At 46.5% G+C, this 22,560-nt stretch overlaps 3 protein-coding genes across 4 annotated transcripts; 1 reads left to right on the top strand and 2 right to left on the bottom strand.

Moving 5' to 3' along the window:
- Positions 1–15,380: 15,380 nt before the first annotated feature.
- Positions 15,381–17,956, bottom strand: CSN8 (COP9 signalosome subunit 8). Its single transcript, XM_031971895.2, has 4 exons — positions 17,740–17,956; positions 17,558–17,628; positions 16,473–16,651; positions 15,381–16,099 (listed from the first exon to the last, which is right to left on the bottom strand). The coding sequence occupies exons 1-4, from the start codon at positions 17,794–17,796 to the stop codon at positions 15,846–15,848; spliced, it is 561 nt and encodes a 186-aa protein (XP_031827755.1). The 5' UTR covers positions 17,797–17,956; the 3' UTR covers positions 15,381–15,845.
- Positions 17,957–18,295: 339 nt separating this feature from the next.
- Positions 18,296–20,079, top strand: RabX6 (RAS oncogene family member RabX6). The gene is made up of 3 exons (XM_031971894.2): positions 18,296–18,728; positions 18,923–19,167; positions 19,242–20,079. The coding sequence occupies exons 1-3, from the start codon at positions 18,549–18,551 to the stop codon at positions 19,438–19,440; spliced, it is 624 nt and encodes a 207-aa protein (XP_031827754.1). The 5' UTR covers positions 18,296–18,548; the 3' UTR covers positions 19,441–20,079.
- Nfs1 (Nfs1 cysteine desulfurase) lies at positions 19,665–22,517 on the bottom strand. 2 transcript variants are annotated; one of them, XM_076370460.1, is made up of 11 exons: positions 22,309–22,517; positions 21,885–21,997; positions 21,732–21,811; positions 21,541–21,657; positions 21,324–21,461; positions 21,025–21,230; positions 20,825–20,946; positions 20,594–20,751; positions 20,256–20,527; positions 20,091–20,180; positions 19,665–19,875 (listed from the first exon to the last, which is right to left on the bottom strand). In XM_076370460.1, exons 2-11 carry the CDS (start codon positions 21,988–21,990, stop codon positions 19,812–19,814), a joined length of 1,353 nt encoding a protein of 450 aa, XP_076226575.1. In that variant the 5' UTR covers positions 21,991–21,997; positions 22,309–22,517; the 3' UTR covers positions 19,665–19,811. The 2 variants fall into 2 exon arrangements, with proteins under 2 accessions (XP_076226575.1, XP_031827752.1); XM_031971892.2 differs by lacking the exon at positions 22,309–22,517 and adding an exon at positions 22,067–22,298.
- Positions 22,518–22,560: the final 43 nt, after the last annotated feature.

Here is a 22,560-nt window from a genome sequence, read left to right as displayed (position 1 = left end):
CGGGTTTCATCGTGTTTGACGGATAACTAACCGTTGAACCAGCGAGCAACAGGCAACGCGCGGCTCGGCCGAGCCCCGCGAAGTCGCGGACAGCTTCGCTTGGCCTTGGTCGGGAATAGTTAACGGGCATGAGGATTTTTTTAGATCCCGTATCTACTTCCTGCTGTCCAAGTTGCGGCCGTGGCGCGCGCGCGGTTTGTCATTGTCCTCGATCGTTTTATCCGATCGGCAACGGATCCCCAATTATCTAGAGCCCGTTTCGCCCATCCCCTATCGCGGCTTCGTACCTTTCTAACTCTTCAGTCGTATCGTTTAGATCATTGGTGTCGAACCTTTCCGCCTGTCCGATCCGCGCCGAATAGAGAAAAATCGTTTCGGGTCGCATGTAACAAGTGCCTGCAAAAGTTCACCTGACCTTTAGATCTTCTTTCTATTTTCACTCTGAATGATCGGATCCCTCAACTAACGAACAGACGATTAAATGGCGCGCACCGATGGCAGCGTTTCGACGGAGCCGGGTACGCAATATCCCGCGCGCGGCTAGACACACGGTGAGCCCCGTGCGGAGCACACGTCGCAACAGTTTCGCAACGAGAGCGTGTCAACGTTTATCGATTTAACGTGGTATAAACGCGGCGTTTCGAATGTTCATGTCGCAAATAGTTCAAAGGCAGCCCCGCTCGGAGACCAGACCCCCGGGCGCCGCGCGTTTTCCTCCCCCGCTCCTCCCTACCGTCGTCGCCGCCATCCCTCTAAACGTTAAGTAATATTAACTCGCTACTCCGTTTGCCAATTACTTACATTAAGTAATCGTAAAGAGATTCCCGGTGCGCCGCGGCGACTTCTGATCGTGCCGACGACGCAGGGACAAGCGGGTAATTATGCGTTTACGAGGACGCGCCGCGTACCTGCCACTTTCGCCTCTCTAATTACGGCGGAAGATAATCTTTACCGGCGTACGGATTAGAATCTAACGTGACGGGACGGAACGGAACGGGGGAAATTCATAGACGGTCGAATCATCGATTGTTAATCTGCCCGTGGCTGCGACGCCCGGCCACCGCGGCGGGGATCATTCGTTAACCCTTGGAAAACGGACGGCCGTTCCGTCCCGTAATGGAATTCCCATTTTATCCGTGTTTTACAACTGCATCTGTTAGAATCCCGTGTATGCGCATAATCGGAGAAATAAAGTAAAACATAGTGCAACCTTCTCGTAGGTAATCCCCGCGGTACGATCGAAGAAATCGAAGCGGCGATTACACGAGAAAACGTAATCGAACGATCGGCGAAAATTCGATTCGGTAGTTCTATGTTCTAATAGAGAGACACATTCGGCATTAGACGATGGCTATGGTATCCAGATATACGCGTTCGATCGTAATTAATATAGTTATATCTTGGATATAAAACACTCTCGTTATCTAAGTATCTTGTAATATCCGGAACAAGAAGAGAAAAATGATCGACACGACACCAAAACTGGGGTCACATTTCACCCTGATTCATTCGCGACATTTTCAATGGTAGTGCACGCCGTCAGATACAGTCGATAGCGTACCCGTGGCGGCACTATATCACGATTTTAACACTTTTCCATATCGGAGAGCGACTGGAAACGCATAAACCCCGCGGAACGATCAATAAATTATATTCGTTGGATCGCGAGCGTGTCGTTAACGCGAAACGACAGATTTTTCTTTTTCTTCGTTTCTTTCATTCTTTCGCTCCTTCTTTCCCTCTTTCCCTCTTTCTTTCTTTCTTTCTTTCTATCCCACCGGTGTCCCCGTATCTCCCGTTCACCGTTAAAACCCCGGCCGCCAACGGCCGCGTACAGCCGTTGGCCGGGAACGGTTTCTCCTACGCTTCTGAAACATTCTCATCGCGAGTCTCCGATCGGTTCTCTCCTTTTCTCCGGAATTAGGTATCGCTATAGGTAGGCGAACGGTGCACGACCTCGCTGTCCTGCACGTATAGGTCGTTTCACCTGTCACCTGCACAGAAACGAAAGAGAGAGGACGATCGCCCCGGGCGGCGAACGAAAGGACGCCGCAGACACCAGGATCGACCGGAATCGGGGATGTCGCGGCTACCTCCGCGGTGTCTTCTTCCCTGACGAACGCTCGCGCGACACTGTCCTGGAAAAATTCATCTGGATCGACGTGCCGACTGCGAAACCACTTGCGTCTTCATCCATCGGAGAAATTTCGACTAGATTTTAACACATCCTCTAACCCTTTGCGGTCCGAAGTGCTCTCGGTTTCTCACTTTGAGGTTCACGTCGACGTTGGTTCATTCAATTACAGCTTAATCTGATGCTCTATTTGTTAGTCAAGAATATTCGGGAGTCATTGAAGTGGTACCTTTAAATGGTACAATTGTGATACAAATGAATATAGAAAAAATTGTTGAAACAGGTAGAGGTTGCAATTAAATAGAATAGAACTGCTAAGGGTTAACCCTTTGCGGATGAATGTCGATATTTTATCGAAATGAATCTTTCATATACGAGATACTAAGTTGGACACACCGATTAATTACTCAAATAGCAAAAGGTACATACTTTCCTTCTTCTCAGTTAAGTGTCCGATGTATAATCTGGTTTCGTATGCATTAATGAACCTTCGTCCGCAAAGGATTAATTGATAGTGCCAAGTGTTTCACTGGAAATAGACCTCCGCGGTGTCTTCTTTCCTAATGGACGCCAGCGCGTCGCTGATCCGTAAAAGTATATCTAGATCGACACGTCGATGGCGAAATCGTCTGCTATGGCATTTCAAAATGTCGGAGAAATTTGAACTAGGTTTTATGCGGAACATTAGCACATCTTTTAATTGATGGTCCCGAATGCTGCATTACTGATCGACTTCGCGGTGTCTCGTTCCCCGATGAACACTTGCGCATTACTATCCTTCAAAAATTGATCTCCATCGCGATCGCAGTGAAACCATCCGCCATTATAGCTCGATCTATCGGAGAAATTTGAACTGGATCTTTCAGTTGATAGTCCCGGACGTTTCACTGGTCGTGCAATCGAATCGTCGGCATCCGATCGAAACGGAATTTTTCTTGAAACTCCGATGCGACCGTACGTACGGGGGAATTAAATTCGATTTTCAATAGTTCGCCAGTCGGCTTAGTCTATGTTTAGATGATTACCATGCTCCACGATATAGCCCGCGATTGTTCGGTCGGGAAATAGAATATAGGCTGCAATCAAGGACAGAAAGACATCAATCCATCTAGGGGTAGAAATACTTCTCGAACCTATCTATCATTCACGTCTTCAACTTTCGTATCCGAGGGGTTCGTTTTTAGATCGGCGAGCACGATTTCCGCGGAGTATTCTCAAATCCGAGTAACTTGTTATCCGATTAATCCAACGAGCTACATTCTCTTCGGTGATTCTGGGGGTAGCCCGGAGAATCCGCGAATTTTTCCGACGGTGACGCAAGAGGCCGCAGCGATTTCCATTCGGTGAACATTTTCCATCGGCGTGTCGAGCCTAAACGGAACACAAGCTCGCGTTTCACGGTAAGTTCGGTGCCGGGGTAAGACCTATTCTCCGGTATTTCGATATCGTGTTCGCGAGGCTGGCTTGCGTGGGACTGGGTGGAAGATCGCGGTGATTAATGGCGATTAAACGGAGAAAGAGAGAGCGCGACGGTTGCAACGGGGGACCGGGGCACGAGTGCGCCGCTGAAACCGCTCTAGGAGCAACAAACAACGCCGAGCGTCGCACCCTTGCGTGGCCCGCGAAATCACTCTACGCGGTATGCGTATTGTATGGTAATACCGCCCGTGTACCTACTCCAATATTTATTCCCCGCAGTTATAACGCGCATTTACTCGAACCGACGCCATCTATCTTATCCGGCCGCTGCACGGGCTCCTCTCCTTGATCTATAGATCCGTGCATCCGTCTATGAGAACGTCCACGGTTTCGCGGGAACATTTCAACGGGGTTACGGTTCCCTTCTCGAAACGATGCCGATTTTCGAAACCGACGATAGATACCTTTCAACTCGTTCAGAAGGGATGACGAGTTGACTCGGTAATCAGTGATTATGAGGAAATGCTAAGTTACTGATTTGCACGAAGATCCTTACACTGGAATTGTATTGATACTTATTAGATTCCTCCGTGTTTCTGAAGACAGTTTTGATTTGAGTCTTCAACCCCTTGCTCGAAGCTTCCAAGTCGGTATTAGTTTATTGTTGATTACCTCGTGGAAGGTGTCCCGTGCTCAATATCAGTCAACATTTCCTTCGAATGTGAATTACCGGTAACACAAAGATGTCGCATTTCGTTGCAGCGACTCGTGATCGTCTCCGAGACGCAAGAATTCGTTATTGTCCATACACGGTATTCCTCGCGCAGCACGTGTACCCGGGGTGCATCCTCGAGAATCCCGTAACGATATGCACCCGTCTCGAGGCGGTCGTGTAAGCTCTTGGAATGCTAGAGACGCACTTACGCGTCTGCGAGCGCAGCCTCCGTACACCGTTGAGCCGCGCAGCTGCGCGACTGGTCGCCTAGAAAAATCCTGGCGATCCTTATAATAGCTGCACCGACCGGCAATCCGGTATTTCCTTAACAAAGTAGCAACACGCGTTCAACATATCCTGCTAAACATCACTAAAAGCTTCCAGAAACATAAATATCGGCTAATACCGATCCCCACCGGCGGATAATACGCTCCATTATGAAACGAAAAATATTTATCCCGCCACTTATCTTCCATCTAATAGCGTCTTTAATTTAATCTTCAAAAATCCACATTCTCGAACGTTCGCAATCTACCAGCATCTAATTTCGAATTCCTATCGTTCGTTTCTTTTCCAACAGCGAAACCCTCTGAATACGAAACACAATCAACATAAGCGTTCAACAGTCTCCGACTTCAATCTCTGCTCGAAAACGGACAACGCAACAGCTAAGTCCTTCGTCCACGCTTTCTCGGATCCTCCCCGATGCGTCGACGATCATCCGAACGGATCGAATCGTGTCTGAAGCGACCCGATCGCGCGTCTGTCCGCGCGGCTAGATCCTGTTGGCCCGTCTTTTACAGGAACGAACGGTTGCATCCGAGACAGAGAGAGACAGAGAAGCCTAGAAAGGGAAAAAATCAGCGGAGACAGAGCGCGAATGCTGGGGAATGAGAAAAAGAGAAACCGACGAGATAGAGCGAGAAAGAATCGGGCGGCAAGCGGAGAGGAGTGAAAAGACAACCAGAGGGAGAGAGAGAGAGAGAGATAGATCACGGAGCGGTAAGAGCAGCGAGAGGTGAGAGGATGGAGGACACGAGGTGAAGGGCCAGGAGGGGAGTGGGTGAGCCGACCTCTGACCCGGCGAGGGGCGGCGGGGACCTTGCGGCAACCGTGCCGTGCCGGCATAGCTCGGGCATAGCTCAGGCATAGGCATAGACATAGGCTTTAGCCTGGCTGGCTGGCTGGCGCGGCATAAAGCCTAGCGTGCTGGCCGCGCGACTCGCCCGCCTTTCACTTCGAAGACGAAGGCGAACGTATATAGACACACAGGACCCGCCGTGGGGAGTGCCTCGCGCTATTATCATATTATGGCCAATTCACCGATGCCGCCGCGGCGACGACGCCGGCGTCGTTGCTGATCGGTCTCCAAATCCCTGACGAATCACTCGACGTTCATCCCCTCGCTTGACTTTCGCAAGTCCGTTCGAAGGTAATAAAATTGAATCGCGAGGAAACCGAAGGTACGAACGGGAACGCGACCAATGGTTCCCGGTGTTTCTCACACTTTTCAGTGTTCGAGCGCTCGCGCCGTGGGAAAAGGACTAACTGGGCAGGATTTTCCGCGACGAATGGATGAAGGTACCTCGGTCGATCGATGCATGATGTTTTGAGAAAGGGAGTGAACGTAAGATAGTTTCCTTTTTTCTAACGGAGATCGGCAGGTATGTTAGTATATGTGTCTCTGACGTAGGAAAATCCTGCGGACCCGCAAGAAATTCCCAACAGATTTTCCGACGACGTATTAGGGTCACTCCCATTCGAACCGGCCATTAGATTTTAATCCGAGTTTAACTGCTTAGGAACGCTGTGTCCACGCGAGTGTAGTTTCTTGCTCGTAAAAATCCGTGGAACAGTTAGTCAATGCGATATAAAACGCGAATGGCCTGGGCAAATCTCTCGGGAGTTATTGTGCGACCGCGACAATGTTCCATCGGGATTATCGGCCGGCCGGCCGGAGTTAGAGGGGGTGGCCGCTTATTGGCCGAGCTCGGTGTCCTGGTGACGGCTAATGGAGAAGGTTCCCGTGAAGAAGAGGGCCGCGCGGCGTTAATCGCGACGTTAACTCGCGCGAGGAGCCGACGACACCGCGATACGGAGGTCGCGGCGCGCGTTCGACCCCGGTACTTACCGGTACTACTCGCGGCGAGGACACGGACGGTCCACGGCGAATACGAATACAGAAGAGGAGTACCGCACGGTGTCGAACGCCTTTGCCTGCCGGGTACTGGAACGAGAGGGAGACCGCGCCGATGGAAACGAGCGAGAGGGCAGGCGAGGACAGAGAGTACCGGTGAGAGTGCACGGCCGTAACGTACGGTACGATACGGTCGTGCCGGCATGCCCGTAGGTCGACCCGCAACGCGACGTGTAATTATCATCTCCCAAGGGCCTATCCCACGCTATCCAAGTTAAGTGGGACACAAACGATTACTGCGTGAACGATTAGAGTGGGGCTCGGATAACGGGGGTGAGGGTACCGGCTGTGGAAAAGTCATCGCGCGGGGGTCATTCCACCGGCGATGAATGGAGGATGATACTGGGGACAGATTCCGATTGATGGGATCGTGAGTCGCTCGAAGCGTGGGTTATGATAGTTTGAATATTATGTCATTAACCTGCGAGCGACTGCACCTTGAACGTAGATGGTAGAATTTCGAAGGAGATATCTAAGGTTGATTAGCTTCACTTGGGATCACTTTTTTGGAGATTGTTGAGGTTTCGAGATTGTCAGGGAAATCCTGGGGATCGTTGGTTTCTCTAGACATGATTAGGAAGATGATTGAATGTAGGATATTTCAGAATGATTAGACATTATTGTAGATTGTTGAGGTTTCGAGATTGCCAGGGAAATCCTGGGAATCGTTGAATCTAAGGAAACTTAAGGGTGCTTTCTCTAATGTGGACATGATTAGTAGATGATTGAATGTAGGATATTTCAGAATGATTATATATTATTGTAGATTGTTTAATTCTAAAACCCTATAAATATTATAAGATAGATGCACCGAGCTCTAGATGTTTGACTAAACAGAAAACAGCGGCACCAAGAAAAATCCACAGGTTTCGCGGCTTAACGATGTTCTTGTCTTCTATCGCGGCGATGGCCATCCTGTTAAAAGCTTAATTAACCGATTAGATGGTAGATAAACTAAGGGGACCCGGTCACGATGCGAATCCACGGTTCTCCGCGCGAGTTGCACGAAACACCCGGAAACGGCGTACGAAACGGGTAGACGAAATTCAACGGGAATTGCGAAACGCCACGTGACCCGTTGCCTGCGTTCTCTACGAAAAGCTCGCGAGCGTATCCGCCGCTGATGCAACCCGCTATTTATTTACACCGGTGTAAAAGTAACACGCGAGCGAAACCGAACAATAAGATCGTTTAAAGAATATCGGGGCCCGCAACAACGGAGGGCGGATCGAAGCTGCGGCCCGAACAATGTATAAGCGTTCGCCACTTAACGGTTCTCAGAATAGCGTCATCGATGGGACTTTCGAAGCCTCTAGCCCTTTAAATTTACGTAATACCCTCGATGATAGGCGTATCTCGATCCAACGATGGCCTGACTCGCTCCTAAAGATGATGACACTCCTACGCGCGCGAGATGTCAATGATAATGCTCGTTTTTTCGGCTTTTTATCGTTATCTTCGAGCTAACCGAAGTTACTACTCCTCGCGTTCGTTGGAAGTATCATGTAATTTGAAAGAAATTTTTGTATACATTTTCTGATCTTATCATTTATAAATGTCAGTGATCTTCGGTCGTTGGTTTTGGGTAATTAAGTTAAATTAATGTATAAACGATGAATTCTAGTGGAATTGGGAAGCATTGCGAACCTATTTGCAAATTGCTCAAAAGCATTGCAAGTCCCGTTTGGAATACACGAGAGAACGTTTGATAAAAGTACGATTAAATTCACATATTCGACTGTACGTATGTCTTTTATTTTCCAATAATGTTAAATTAAATTGATTATATTGAAAACGATCGTGGACGTTCGATCGGAGCGCAGATGACCGGCACCAGATTGCAAAACACCGCACGCTCGACGCTCTGCCTTTCGTGAAAGTCTTTCGAGCTCGCGTTTGACACGAATATCGTGTCTAATTACAAGCACGGTGGTTCGGGACGATTGTTAAAGAACTGTGATACGTTTAGAGCCGACGATCGCGCGGCTACGGTAGGTGGGAACCATCGGGCAGAGTCGTGCGCAACGTTGGTGGCCGCCACCCGGCGCAACCGACTCGGTCACCAGATTTACTCGCGCTCCATACATTTACAATCTCTCCACGCTCATAGACAAATTTGTACGTCACTCGAAAAACCCGAAAAAATCGCAACTTCGTTGCAAACCGACCGAGAAACTTGAAAACACCTGGAACCTTTACCTTCCTCGACGAATCGCACTCTTTCGCAGGATTTCATTCTAATTAATAACTTGTATACCTTACACGCTTTAACGTTACAACATCGCTCGTGAAAGGTAACAAAGAACGTTCCGCGAATTAGTCGATCGAGGAAGAACGCAACACGGTGCTGCACCGTGACGATTGTCCAGCTAATCAACCGGACCGATTGTTTTCTCCAGTGGAAAGTATCGGCGTCTCGAAATATATCGTCGGTTTTCCCAGTTTCGTCTGATGTAATCGCGTTATCTCGATTCATCTATCCGCAGGACAGGCAAGAAAAAACCGGGAGAAGCTCGGATATACCTGTCCGCAACACCTGTCGACTTTCGTCGAGCCGCGTACGGCGTCCCTCCTCGCGCGCGCGCAATTATCATTCATTATTAGCAATTTACAAACTCGAACTGCCTGCGGTACGGCGCGTCGTGGCTTCGCGAGAAGAAAAAAACGCGCGCGGGAAGACATTGTAAATTATTCCGCGGCGAGCGCAGTATGCATAAGCGATTCGCAATCGAATAACTCGCGTTTGGCCGGTTCCGGACGCCGCGGCGCGTTCGCGGCCAGAAAATGTAAAAGTTCCGAAGGATACTTCCTACGATTGTACGCGTAATCGTTTTCATCGGTGAACCGGCCTCGGCGGACGAGTCGATCTTGTCGGGCCGGCGATTACAAAAACCGATTCCGTCGTGTTCGCGTGTCAGTATGCTAATCGAGCGACGCTGCGCAATCATCTAGCTCTGGTTCTGCGTACCGAAGACGCGCCTTGCTTTCGTTGCGTGCTCGCGGGGAACGTGTAACCAGCGTGGAACACGGCTTACCTAAATCCATACCGGTGGACGGAACCGTTCGGATATCTGGGACACTCGAAACCGACTGCGTACGGTGCGCGTGATAAGTGCGATAAACGAAGCAACCGTAATAAAAAGCTTATAAAATCCTGCTAACGCACGGGGTCAAAGGTATAGACAAAAGTGAAACGTATAGCTTGTCGATCAATCGTACCACCTTCGAGTCATCCCCGATACACTTCGGCTGGAAGTGTGACTGCTGAAAAGTCATCGCCATTCGAGGAATTCACCGAGAGCGAAGATGAAGAAACAGAAGAATCTCGCCGGGATTAAAGGTTCCACTTTCGATTAGCGTACCAGAAACGCATCCTTCTCCGTCGCGTGTGGATCCTCTCCGTCACTCAAGGAAATAGAATATCGGAGCATCCCAGGGCGAGAAGGGGTCGACTATACACGTGGTGCGCCGCGATACACCGTAGGCAACTCGCGTCCTTTTTCCCGCAGCGCACGAAAGTTAGAGACAATAGGTACGTGGGCGCAGCATCGCGAACCCTAACCTTAGGTGATCCCATATTCCGTTCTCTGCCTTCTCTCCCGTTCAACGCTCCCCCCGCCTCTGTGCCTCCCTTCGTCCCAGCCAGATTCCCCCGGTGCCTCTCGCTCGCTCCTCTTTCCGCGAGGCTTGGGTCCGCCGCGAAGCTATCCTCCTCCTCCCCTCCCCCTCGCCGCCTCGTTGCGCCTTACCTCACCTGCACCTTCTCAGGTATTTCTCTTTATCTCCGTAGTGGCGAGAGTGCCGCTTGCGAAATCCCAGAAGTCTGCGGCCGCCGCACGCTGCGCTATGCGGCCGCCTCGCGGCGTGCCACCGATGGAACCCGGGGGGAGGGAGCAGCTATCAGGGCCACCGATCGGTAACCCTCGGAAAAGCTGAGCTTCGACCCGGATTCAACACCGTTTCCACGGAGAAAATTTTCTCCGCCTACCATCCGACGTGCCGGGCGCAGCGTAATGGGAGTGGAAACGTTGCGGAACCCGCGAGATGTCCTACGAAAATCTGCACGCTTGGAATGACTTATAGGAAGTTGGAGGTCTAAGTTAGGGATGAGATCTAGAAAGTAGATAGAACATTTTGGGATCTACCAAATGGCATATGAACATTGTAAGAACCTAGAACTTGAACTCTAGGATATAGAACTTTTCAGCAAAGATGTAGAGATGTAATGCAATTATAGATTAGAAAACACTTCCTCTCTAAACGTTGACTCTCAGCGAAGCGTCTTCGAATGAACTTCTTCAACGTGGAAGCACTTCAGATCGAGCGACAGGCATCGTGCTTTATACTTCATTTCAAATTCTCAAGGATAGTCTGGCTAGAATAATGTTCAGGATCTTGATGCAAATCCTCCGAGCCGAACACGAGATTTCCGAAGATACTTCAACATTTCTAAGCCTGCGGCGAGAGTTCCGTCCGTGAAGATCACGCTGGTTTCTCAGCTCGAGGGAAGTTGTAGTCACTCGTAGCGAGGATTCCGCTTTCCTTCGATAGTGAGTCACGATCCAACATTGTTGCAAACGCGAGCGGGGGTTATCGTGTCAATCGGGGTGCCGGTGGAATCTTATCCGAGTATTTGTCACGGAACCGGCGTCACGGCCAATCCCCGCTCGGCAGCCATGAATGCCTAACACGAGCTAAATTCGCTCTCGCGTTGCCGGCCCGGGCTTCTCTCGGGCTTTTCCCCCGGTTCAACCCCGGTTATGCAACCGTGGCCGTGCTCGAAAACAAGTGGGACGCCTTATTTAGAATATTTCGTAGCCACGGTAATTCGATTATCGCTGATCGACCGTAATCGCGACCGCTACGATGAAGGGTGGCTGGGAGCACGGACGAATGCGGGCCACGGGAAAGCATTGTTGCGTATTAGATTTCAGGCTGGTAATACTTCGATCGAATATTCCCAGACAAAGGAACCGGCTACAACAGTTGAATGCCTTCAGTCGAAACCAATCATTTATCTACATTATTATTAGATTGCCAATATCTGTGAAGATAAGATTCTTATCGGTTAATTTATTGAAACTGCTATCGTTTCGAACTATCTCTAAGGATTCCATCACGGAAAGAAGAGAAAAAACATATTAAATTTCGCGGTGTACAGTTTCAGAGATGATTACATAATCATCGAATACGCGTTCCAATTATCGGACTCCGCAAGATTGGTCAGCAGGGTGTCGCGTTGTGTTCCCTGTCAGGCTACATATGAATTAAACGAGCAGGATAAAAGACTCGTTCCCGGTGTACGCCATTTCTAGACACTCTCCGGACGCGTCGATACAATTTACCATTTCATCGATCGCCAGATAGAGTTCACTTTCTCGATCCAGCCACTCCGGGAACACCTGTTCGAGGCGGGCCGCCGCGGCGTATTCAAAATTTCGCTTCTCACGAGAGCCGGATCGAGCGAAATGCCAGTGATCCGCGAGATTTGCGGGGGTGTCCGGATCGAGACAAATCGATGATCCCCGCTGGTACGATCACCGTTACGTTCCGCAAGATGCAATTGTGCAAAGGTAACGATCGGTTTTCTTTCCGCGTGGAATGCCGCGGAGAAGGTGCATTCTGAGCGCACCCACCGATCCCGCGGCGCGACGCGACGGTACGGGGGAGATGGGCGGGCGCGCGTCGCGCGACGCAACAAGGACAATGATACAGGATCGACGATATAGAAATCGCGGCGAGTTAGACGAACGATCGTGCGGTTCGGTGGTGAGATTGGCATTGCCGTGGCGAGAAGAAGGAGCGAGGATGATCGCGATAAAGAAACAATCGAACCGCGTCCCGCCCACGGGTCCGCCAACATTCAATTGTGCCTTTTCCCTCTCTTTTCCGCGAGCCACTCTCGGGCCCGCTCTCGGACCGCAGACACGACGTGATTCTCTTAACGGTACAACCCCCGCAGAGAGCGGCCCCGCGCGCTCATTGTTCCAGCCTGTTCGAACGGTTTTTAATTCGACAACAGGTAATCCTATTTTTCAACGATGCAACAGTCGGCAACAGGATCAAATGGGCCTAACATCGTCGAAGAGAATTCTGCTGCAGCTCGATAGAGACGAGTGGTTCCCAGAGACGAGAGGGAGGAAGAGAAACAAGCAGGAAGTGGATCAGATCGGGAACGATCGAGGATTCACCGGATCATAGTTCAGATGTAATCTCGGACTAGGTGGATCAACGTTACGCAACCCCCAGGGATGATTCAGTGCGGCGAAACATTGTCATAGCAGCGTGACGCTCGTTTCGCCGGGTTCGGTAAATGGAATCACGAAGCGAATAACACGGCGGAATGATCGATTCGTCTCCCGGCTTACCTGGAAACTGTGATTCTTCGATTCCAGCCTCCAAAGCGCTTTCATTAATTCATCGACCCGAAGACACACCGGTGTCCGAACCATGTTTGCTACCAGCGGATCCAAAATGTCCTCTTCTCGGCTATTCATCGGCATTAAATTCCTAATGAGACACCTGCCCGTCACGATTACTGACGCGATCCTGACACAGCTGGAAAACACGTTAAATATTTAGCGTCGAATATGACGCGAGTGACTACCCCTTCGTCGTATTTTCCTCTTGTCCTCGCCAGGGGGTGTACCTAGCGATGATGACTGGATAGCTTAGCATCCCTTGTTTCCGACGATGGCTGCCCGTCGACGTTACAAGCGACGCCGGGACGATTAAACGAAGGGGAACGTGTTCCTCCCGGCCTTCCAGTTGTTCTTCATCATTATCATCATCCACCTCGTCCCCGGCGTCCCGCCCCGGCGCGTCTTCCGCCGCGGCGCGCGAGACTTTCGAAATCGACCGGTCGCGTTCGATTCGTGCCACTCGCTCGCTCCACGCCGGAGCATCGGCGTTTTCCGCGACGTGCAAAGGTCACCGCAACAGGCCCCGCAGCGCAGCTAACGCTCTCGGGAAAGAAGACGCGAGTCACCGAGCGCGTACTCTTACGAGGGGAGGTCAAGCTAAGGTAACTGGTAACCCGGCTCCTTCCCTCTCCTCCCTCCCTCTCACCTTCGCGCCTCGCGTTGTAAACTAGTACTCGTCTCTTTAGTAATACCCGCCGGTGTACCCTAGCTGCCGAGCATCCAAGATACTTTTAGCCACCTGAGACGACGATGGAAACGGGTTTCCATCCTTAATTTCCACGTCGACGAAGAGACGGACAGATCGGTCTCGCAAGGAAAGCGGCTTCTTTATGATCGAAACTATGTTGCAGTTTCAACACAGTTGTTAGCCGAGCGTCTGTCAATCTTCGACATTCCCGTGACTTCGTTTTTGCGGTTGAACCATTGGGATCGGGTAGCTAAATCGCTCGTAGCTCATCGTCAACATCGTTGTTTCTTGCGTTCGATTTGCTCATTCCGGTGTTTAGAAAAATTACATAAACGTGGATGATATCCGCTAATGAGGTAGACCCTGGAGCGCAGTATCCAACTGGGAAAAGAGGAGATCCTGGAAGATTCGTGATGGTACTCGTCGGTCTATCCCGACGATCGTGCTGTCGGGGATAGGTCGAGCAAGGGGGGAAACGTGAGGAGGGACAGGGGAGAAAAAAACGTCGGAGAAGAAGAAACGGGCGCGATATCGCGATGCAATCATCGCTCGTTGGAACGACGATGAATCTGCATTATTCGAAGCCACGGCGAACAGAGTACGCCGCGGCAACGAGCCTCTAGCCACGTACCTCGGTCCCGGGCATCGTCATCTTTATCCTAGGCCAAAGTTCTACCCACTTTGCAACCCCCCGCTGACCGTACGCCTTTTTCGATACCGATTATTGCGCCGATCGCACGTTCTTGATACAAAGCGGGCCGGCTCGAATAGGCGCTCCGATGCGGCGGGAACGCGTGGGAACGCCTTCCAGTTACGTCCGAAGGCTTTTCTTTTCATTCATTCCCACGTTTCCGCAACGGCGCATTGACGAATATTCCGGCGGTGCCCGATAACCCGCGGTATCGATCATCGTATCCGGGGAACCCCAACAATGCCCCCGAATGTCTGCCGGCGAATCGATTTCGCTTCCATTTCCCGCGAACCGGAACGTTTTCATCCGCATCCACCGAAAACCGAAGGGTTTTCGTGAAAATTGAAAAACGCAACGATCTCTGCCGTGGCCCCCCCGGTGATTTACACGGAAATTCGCGGACAGAGATTGTACACGTAAAATATGAAACCCGGGTAGCGTGTAGGATCGGCGGTACCGGTGCAACAACTTTCTAGAGTGTGGTGGAGCCAAAAAAGAGCAACCGACACCAATGACGGTGGGTGAACACACCGCGGCTACCTGCCGACCGGTGGAAACGATTTCTTTGAGAGTATCTAGCTGGGTTACGCAATCGGGCCGCGATTGTGCATATTCAGCGTTTACAATGCGGGACGGTCAGAATCGATTTCATAGAGAATTACCCGGCGGCGTGTCGGCGGGGGCCAACCGGAGGCTGCCGCGGCGAACTCCGGATAGCATACCAGCCTGTCCGCGATTTTTCTGACCCGCGAGAGGTTTCGATTTGCGTGACGCAATGCTCGCGGCAGAATCTCCTCGCCGTCGCGATTTTTTCGTTGGCGTCCCATCCAGCGCGCGCTCGCGCGATACAACACCCGGTTGCTTTCACGCGCGATCGGAGCCACTCGTTTCGAGATCAACCTTTCCCCTTGCTACCGTGACTTTATCGGTGCCGTAGTCGCACGATTGCGCAAGTCGTTCGAAATCTCGAAGCTTTCGACGGGATAATTAATTTCTTTCGGATATCGATGGAAAACAGAAGTGGCAACGGGGAGAATCGTGTCTGGCCGGTTTATCGAATGTGTCCGTCGCTGGATTGATGGTTGATTGATTAGGTAAAGAAAGACCTGCCGAGTCTGCGTGAGGACGGTTGCCATCGCGTCCGTAGTTATTATTCTGTTTTTTGTACAATAGAATATAATTCGTTCCAGCAGTTATTGATGCCGTGGTGAACACTGATGAATGAAACGCACGCCGTTGGGATCTCGTTAATCGTGCCGATGGATTTTCCTCCCCGTGGAAGGCGTCCCTTTCTAGAAAATGCCAGTCCGCCTTCTTTCGCACGCGGCGTGCCGATTATTGATTAATCGAGTTGTTGACTCCGCGCTTGCTTCATCGAATGATTCTTCCGATCGAACGGGCAGAACGCGTAGGTAGACCGAGGTATACTTAGGGTAGGGACACAGGTGCTTCCTTTGAGGCACACTTCCTCCTTTATATAATACGATTACGAGGTAAAACTAAGTTTAAAGTACTGCCGATCGGGTCCTCGCGATGGGTAGCGGTTGCTGCTTCGTCGATGGCCGACCCAGGGGCCTCATCAGTTCTCCAGGAACGACACGAACCGCGTCAGCTTGCGCAACTGGTCCTCCGTCAGGACCTCGTTGTCCAGGATACATTCTTCAGTCTCAATCTTGCGCGGCTGCACCATCGTGCCGTCGATGGACCAGCCTTTCTCGATCGCGGCCCTGCGCGCCTCCTCTTGCGGCAAACCCGTCATCGACGCGAACACGTTCAGGCCTAACGACGAGTACGCCTTCGATACCAAATTTACTGCCCTTTCACGTACGTTATCTGAAAGAAACAGTACACGTTCATCGATCGATGTGAACACATCGAGCTTAACTTGACAGAGTTGAGCGCGCGCGGTCTTCGTAGTAACAGACTCGATTACAATGGAGGCAATAACAAGGGAGATTAACGTTCTTCAGAATCATCTTCATTTCGATCATTTATCAAGTCCAACTTTATCTTTCGAACCGTTTAATATATTACGATAAGAGTCTGAGCATCCTTTCATCCCTTATTTATTTCCATCGTACACTCCTTTCACTTCTTGCTTCCAGCAATCATTCTTTAGCTCATTCATCGTTCATTCTCCTCGTATTCATTCAGATTAAAATATAATTCTTCGGTGATTTCGAGGATGTTGCTTATACTACGGTACCTTTCAAAGCAGCCATTATGTCCGAGACGTCTTTGCTCCACTCCGCGTTGAGGGCAGCGTGAACGGCGGACCAATCCCGTTGCCACATGCACTGGCCGACAACCCATATCTGTTTGAGCTCCGAGTTTCCGGTCTTTACGTCCGCCGGTATCCGCTTCCATAGGTACTTCGCGTTGCATCTGAATTTTTTCAATCGGATCAGCGGATGTTCGGGGATCTTCGGCGGTCGGCTGGATGGAGTTCACGCGACGAAGGATCGGCAGGAGTGAAATTGAATCGGGGGATCCACGGGTATAAATCACGCCGGCCATTCCGGCGGAACCGTGAAAACGGAAAGTGGGAACGGAAAGAGAGCGGACCGTACGGGTAACGTTTTCATTCCGTTGAACCATAAAGCCGAATGCATAGCGACGCCGTTAATTAACAGTAAATGAAGTTACTGCGAAACGTACGCCGCGCAATAAATATAATGGCGTGACCGGCGGGGCTTGTAATAAATTACGAGGTGTACGCGTTCTACGTAAACGCGATAAAAACCGGCATGCAACTTAACTGTAAATCATCGGTCTGACGTAAGATAAGACGATCTCACGGCGAAAATTATTTCGATTGCCGAGTACGCGCGATGCGGTCCAGAACGTCGATAATTCATCGCGAATCCAATGATTTTTCGGATAAGACCGAACGCAAATTGAAAAGAAGAGGATACGATTGATTTCCGTTTCAAATCTGGCGCCATTACTTCGACGCACACGAAACTACGCGCTAGGTGCGCTTTAAATTCGATTAAAAAAATTAATGTGTACTGTACTTACATTTCGGCTAAATAAAAATATGAAATAACGAATAATTTGTTGCTGATAAGCGATATTAACGAATTTCATTATAGTTTCGTAAACATCGATCTTCAAGTTAGAGATGGCGGCGACGCGATATACACAAATGGATATTTCTTCAAGAAAATGGCAGGGAAAACGGTATTATTTGCCCAGAAATGTATATTAATTATACTTCTATTAGTTACTAAGAGGTATATGTGAAAGGCAACAGGAAATAATGTAAAAGATGATAATGTAAAGACTTACAAATCGTTTTGGTAGAGGTATACAGCTAATAATTGAGCATAAGTCCGTGCTGAGGTAACTCCGCTAGGGGCCTGCAAGGAAATATTTAGATAGTTATATTTCAGATAATTTATTCATAAGGAAACAAAAAGAAATAATCGCGATAGACGGCATAACCTATACGAATAGATCGAACAGCATACCTCCAATTCAGCTTTCTCTAGCTCGCGACAAAATGTATCCACGTCGTTCAATACCATGACGGGATTTCGTTATTTCTTCGGCGACAAAAATGACTCAGAAGTGATGATGTTAACAATACGCACCAACATTGAAACAACGAACGTCAAACGAGAAATCTAAACAGCTGAGGACTAAGTACAAACATCGGACTTACGAGCTGCGGAGTTTGGACATCGTAGATGGAGCCACCATCCAGAGCCATTTCTAAATCCCTACTATACAAGCGTCAATAGAATCGTATTTTTCAGATTTCTATTGTTCATTTTTGTCGAAAACAATTCTATACTAATAGATATTGATATATAAGGTTTATAACTGTCTAAAAGGTGATTACAATTGTAAATACTTTAAATGACCTGTCCTGACCTTACAATTTGTTAAATGAGAATTGTCATTAAGAATTTGTTTCAAATAATAGAAAGCATCTTCCGGGTTTAAGTTTGTGTACATTTTAATTAGCATTATAATGAAATTGTACTGCATATATTTCATGTAGTTCATAAACTTTGCATATGAGTTAATCAGAAGTACTTCACCTTGTCGATGTGAATAGGTGTTCTATGGTAATAGCGTTTTATGATCCGTTACTGGTGTAATATTTCTAATTTCACGACTGTCATTGTGCTTGTGTTAGTGACCATGTAAAATCAAACGACTACTAAATAGAATACTTGCATCATCGTAGATAATGCGTATAAGCACGATGAATTGTTGTTACTGATGTTGGTTCCGTATTTCCTTACAACCGGCGAAGTGATATAAGCCAATCATGGCTACTGTTAAAGTAACCGAGCAGAAAGTTATTCTGTGCGGGGAATACGGAGTCGGAAAGACATCTATATTTAGACGCTTTGCGAACAATACTTTTGTAGCGAGTAGTGATCGAAAATCTACGCTGGGCCTCGATAATATTGACAAAGAGTACGTCGTTGAAGACAGACGAATACGGGTAACGTATCATATGTGTGTATACATGTACATATATATGCATGTATGCTGCAATTTTTTAAGTAATATTCTCTTTACTTACCATACATGTATATATAAATGATTTGTAGAAGATTGTTATATGGTTCATCTTTAATTATATCAACTACATGGTTAATTGTTTATAAATTTTCTTTGTATTGTTTAATATTATAGTTGCAATTATGGGATACTGGTGGTATGGAAAGAGTTGCATCTGTAACATCAAGTTACTATAAATTTGCGGAAGCTGCAATTTTAGTGTTTGCATTAGATAACTCTACATCATTCCACCTTTTGTCTCAACACTTGTTAGATATTGTAACATATGCTGAGAATGCAAAGATATTTCTTTGTGGAAATAAAAGTGATTTGGAAAGTGTTGCACCACAGGTTACAGATGCAGAAGTGGATCAATTCTGGTAAATTTAATAAAAATTTGATTAACAGGTACCGACAATTCTACAGTGCACTAATAATATATCATTTATTATAGTGAACAATGTCACAACTTAATATCTGGTATATATAAGACATCATGTAAAACTGGAGAAGGAATACATGAAATGTTTGAAGACATAGCTCAACACTTAGTTGAAGCTAATAGATCACGTATGGAATTGCATGATTTGGATAAAGACAGATTTAAAATTTCATACATGGATGAAGCTGCTGATCCGTCTTGCTTATGTTAAGCAATGGGTATTGAAAGATATTTGACAACAATGTTTTTATATTGTGACAAACTTAACACACAGCAATAAGGTGTGAGTAAGGATATCCTTTTTGTATCAAGTAATTCTTAAGGATGACTTTTCTATGAGGGAAAGTATCATGAATTATAAGGTGAGGAAAGAGAGGAAGTACTAATATGGAATTTATATACATTTATGAAGAATTCTAGACTTTTCATAAGTAATGGATTTTAAATAAAAATTTATTACACAGCGAAAAGTAATTTACTTAAATAGTCGCGATCTATTCGTGACTTACGATCGGTATCATTATACACTTAATCCACATTATCTACATAAACTGATAATCGAGATAATGTGAACAAAAGCCACTAGTGCTGAGACCATTTAATTGTTTTCAAATCAATTCCCTCTTGAACCATTTCCCATAATGGACTGCAAGAAAAGCAATTCAGATAAGCATTACTACTTAAGTACAACGCTTAATATTAATACTCGATGCTGAATCATAGCAAACGTCCGAAATTGAATCTGTTCCCTCCGTTTAATGTGACTATCGTGCATTTTTCATTCACGGCCAAATATACATAAATAAAATAAGATAATCCTGCTTTGAATAAATACTCATATTGTAACTTAGCCAAACGTACCTCATTTCCCGAAGCCTTTTAACATGGCGGATCGTATTCTCCGCAGTGAAGTCAACCTCTTCGATCGTCGTGAAGCGACCGATACCGAATCTATATCAACGAATAAAATAAATGCTAGAACATTATGTAAACATTAATTAATATTACGCGGCTAGTGTAACTTGCCTAATACTGGAATGTGCCAGATCTTCGGATGCTCCGATTGCTCTCAATACGTAACTAGGCTCCAAACTAGCGCTAGTACAAGCGGAACCACTACTCAAGGCAACATCTTTTAATGCCATTAATAAAGATTCACCCTCTACATATGCAAAGGATAAATTAACACATCCAGGATACCAAGCAACTTCGTCCCCATTACGTATAACATGTGGTAAATTTGACAGTATATTTTTAATTAAACGATTTGAGAGCATTGTGATATATTTGTGATCATACTGAAAATATACAAAATTTTGAATCTAGCATATGATTCAATGTGTAATGATTTTAATTAAACTTACCTCCATTTCTGACTGTGCCAATTCACAAGCTGCACCAAGGCCTACTACCAAGGGTGCTGGAACAGTACCACTCCTCATACCTCTTTCTTGGCCACCACCACTTTGAAGTGCTTCAACGCGAACTCTTGGTCTTCTTCTCACATACAAAGCTCCAATTCCTTAACATCCCAAATATAATTGCACGAAATAAAGATTAACTACCTGAAAACACTCTTTGATGTTTAGCATTACCTTTAGGGCCATAGATCTTATGACCACTGATTGACATTAAATCAATATTCATAGCATTGACATCAATTGGAATTTTTCCAATAGCTTGAGCTGCATCTGTATGGAAAAATACTTTCTTTTTCCTGGAAAAATTAAACCAATGGATACAGGGGGGTGTTTCATGATTTGAAAGTATTGAACTATAACATGTTTTGCTTTACCTACAAATAGCACCAATCTCTGCAATTGGTTGTTTTACACCAATTTCATTATTTACCATCATTATAGAGACAAGAGAAGTATCAGGTGTAATTGTCTCTTCTAGTTCATTTAGATCAATGAGACCATTCGGTTTTACTGGAAGATAAGTCACTTTAAAACCTTCTGCTTGCAAAGCTCTACAGGAATCTAATACGCATTTGTGCTCCTGTAGGAATAAAATTGTATGATAGTGCAATCATATAGAAAAATCATATTCACAGACAATTTTTAAGTTATTATTTAAATGTAGTAAACATACTGTCTGTGTTGTCACAATATGATTCTTTTTTGCCTTGTAGAACTTTGCTACACCCTTTACAGCTATATTGTTACATTCTGTTGCACCAGATGTAAATATTATTTCTTTTTTATCAGCACCAATTAAATTAGCTACTTGCTATTACAGATAAAATATTAGATTAGTTAATATGATAGTATCTACTAATTAACATACAAAAATTAATCATGAAACTAACATCGCGAGCAACTTCTACTGCTGCTTCTGTTTCCCATCCATACATATGTGTTCTGGAATGAGGATTCCCATAATGAGATGTTAAATAAGGCATCATTTTATCTAACACTCGTGGATCCTATGAGTAAATTATAAAAACTATTAAATTATGATACTAATACCTAATAAGGCATTTTATTAGGGTATAAGTACCAATGGTGTAGTTGCTTGGGCATCCAAATAAAGGGACCTCCCTTCGGCAGGTCCTCTTTTGTATTCATCGGTAATAACGGCTGTAATAAAATTAGGTATTTAGATACAAAAATCATTGAATCATTACCTGTAACTTCTGTATTTTATACTTACATTCAAAGTCTGTGACTTCTGTTAAATTTTGAAAACTGGTATGCAATGCGCGACATTCTTTAACGCGATTAAATGTTGATAAAAGATTTCTCGCCGGTCGAAACATGTTAATTCTTACAGAAACAGAAACACATTCAAATCATTTATAGAATTCGGTACTCGGCATGTTAAGCTCAACTAACCTAACCATGATAAATTCTGACTTTGTTTGAAACGATCATTTATACGTTTGAAAATTCCTACACAAATATCGTAGTTTCTTTCGTTTTTTGATAATGAAAAATAAAATTAGTTTAATATTTATTGACACAGATTAATTAATCTATCACTGCCAATTCAGATACTCAGAGAGACACACAACTTTGCAACTATGAGGAAAAATGATGCAACTCAAACACAACTATACTTATCACTATATACTTACAAAGATAGAAAGCTATTATTTCGTTCTAAGCGCTGAGAAGATGTTGGTATCAATTAATACTGATATTCTTGGAAACAGGTGAAGGCAGGTATTAAAAAATGTTTCTTTATTAAGTACAGTGTGTATGTGAAATTTATCAATTTGAATTCCTTCAAAGTTACAAAAAATAACTTAATGCGAGTATGAATCTTGCACGACAGATAAACGTAAGTGTACAAATTACGTAGAACACACTTATACATACAGACAGTT

Source organism: Nomia melanderi, chromosome 1 (genome assembly GCF_051020985.1).
Source record: "Nomia melanderi isolate GNS246 chromosome 1, iyNomMela1, whole genome shotgun sequence".
In the NCBI taxonomy this organism is placed as follows: domain Eukaryota; kingdom Metazoa; phylum Arthropoda; class Insecta; order Hymenoptera; family Halictidae; genus Nomia; species Nomia melanderi.
This window is presented reverse-complemented; position numbering and strand designations above follow the sequence as displayed.

What these genes read in the sequence shown, in the direction of transcription:
- CSN8 (XM_031971895.2), bottom strand. Translation starts at nt 17,796, where the DNA reads ATGGTATTGAACGACGTGGATACATTTTGTCGCGAGCTAGAGAAAGCT. An exon ending in TAGAGAAAGCTGAATTGGAG is followed by an intron (nt 17,629 to 17,739) that starts GTATGCTGTTCG and finishes ATTTCCTTGCAG; the next exon opens with GCCCCTAGCGGAGTTACCTC. An exon ending in TACCTCTACCAAAACGATTT is followed by an intron (nt 16,652 to 17,557) that starts GTAAGTCTTTAC and finishes GAAAAAATTCAG; the next exon opens with ATGCAACGCGAAGTACCTAT.
- RabX6 (XM_031971894.2), top strand. Translation starts at nt 18,549, where the DNA reads ATGGCTACTGTTAAAGTAACCGAGCAGAAAGTTATTCTGTGCGGGGAA. An exon ending in TTGAAGACAGACGAATACGG is followed by an intron (nt 18,729 to 18,922) that starts GTAACGTATCAT and finishes TTAATATTATAG; the next exon opens with TTGCAATTATGGGATACTGG. An exon ending in GCAGAAGTGGATCAATTCTG is followed by an intron (nt 19,168 to 19,241) that starts GTAAATTTAATA and finishes CATTTATTATAG; the next exon opens with TGAACAATGTCACAACTTAA.
- Nfs1 (XM_031971892.2), bottom strand. An exon ending in TAAGATCTATGGCCCTAAAG is followed by an intron (nt 20,752 to 20,824) that starts GTAATGCTAAAC and finishes TGGGATGTTAAG; the next exon opens with GAATTGGAGCTTTGTATGTG. An exon ending in CTGGCACATTCCAGTATTAG is followed by an intron (nt 20,181 to 20,255) that starts GCAAGTTACACT and finishes TCGTTGATATAG; the next exon opens with ATTCGGTATCGGTCGCTTCA.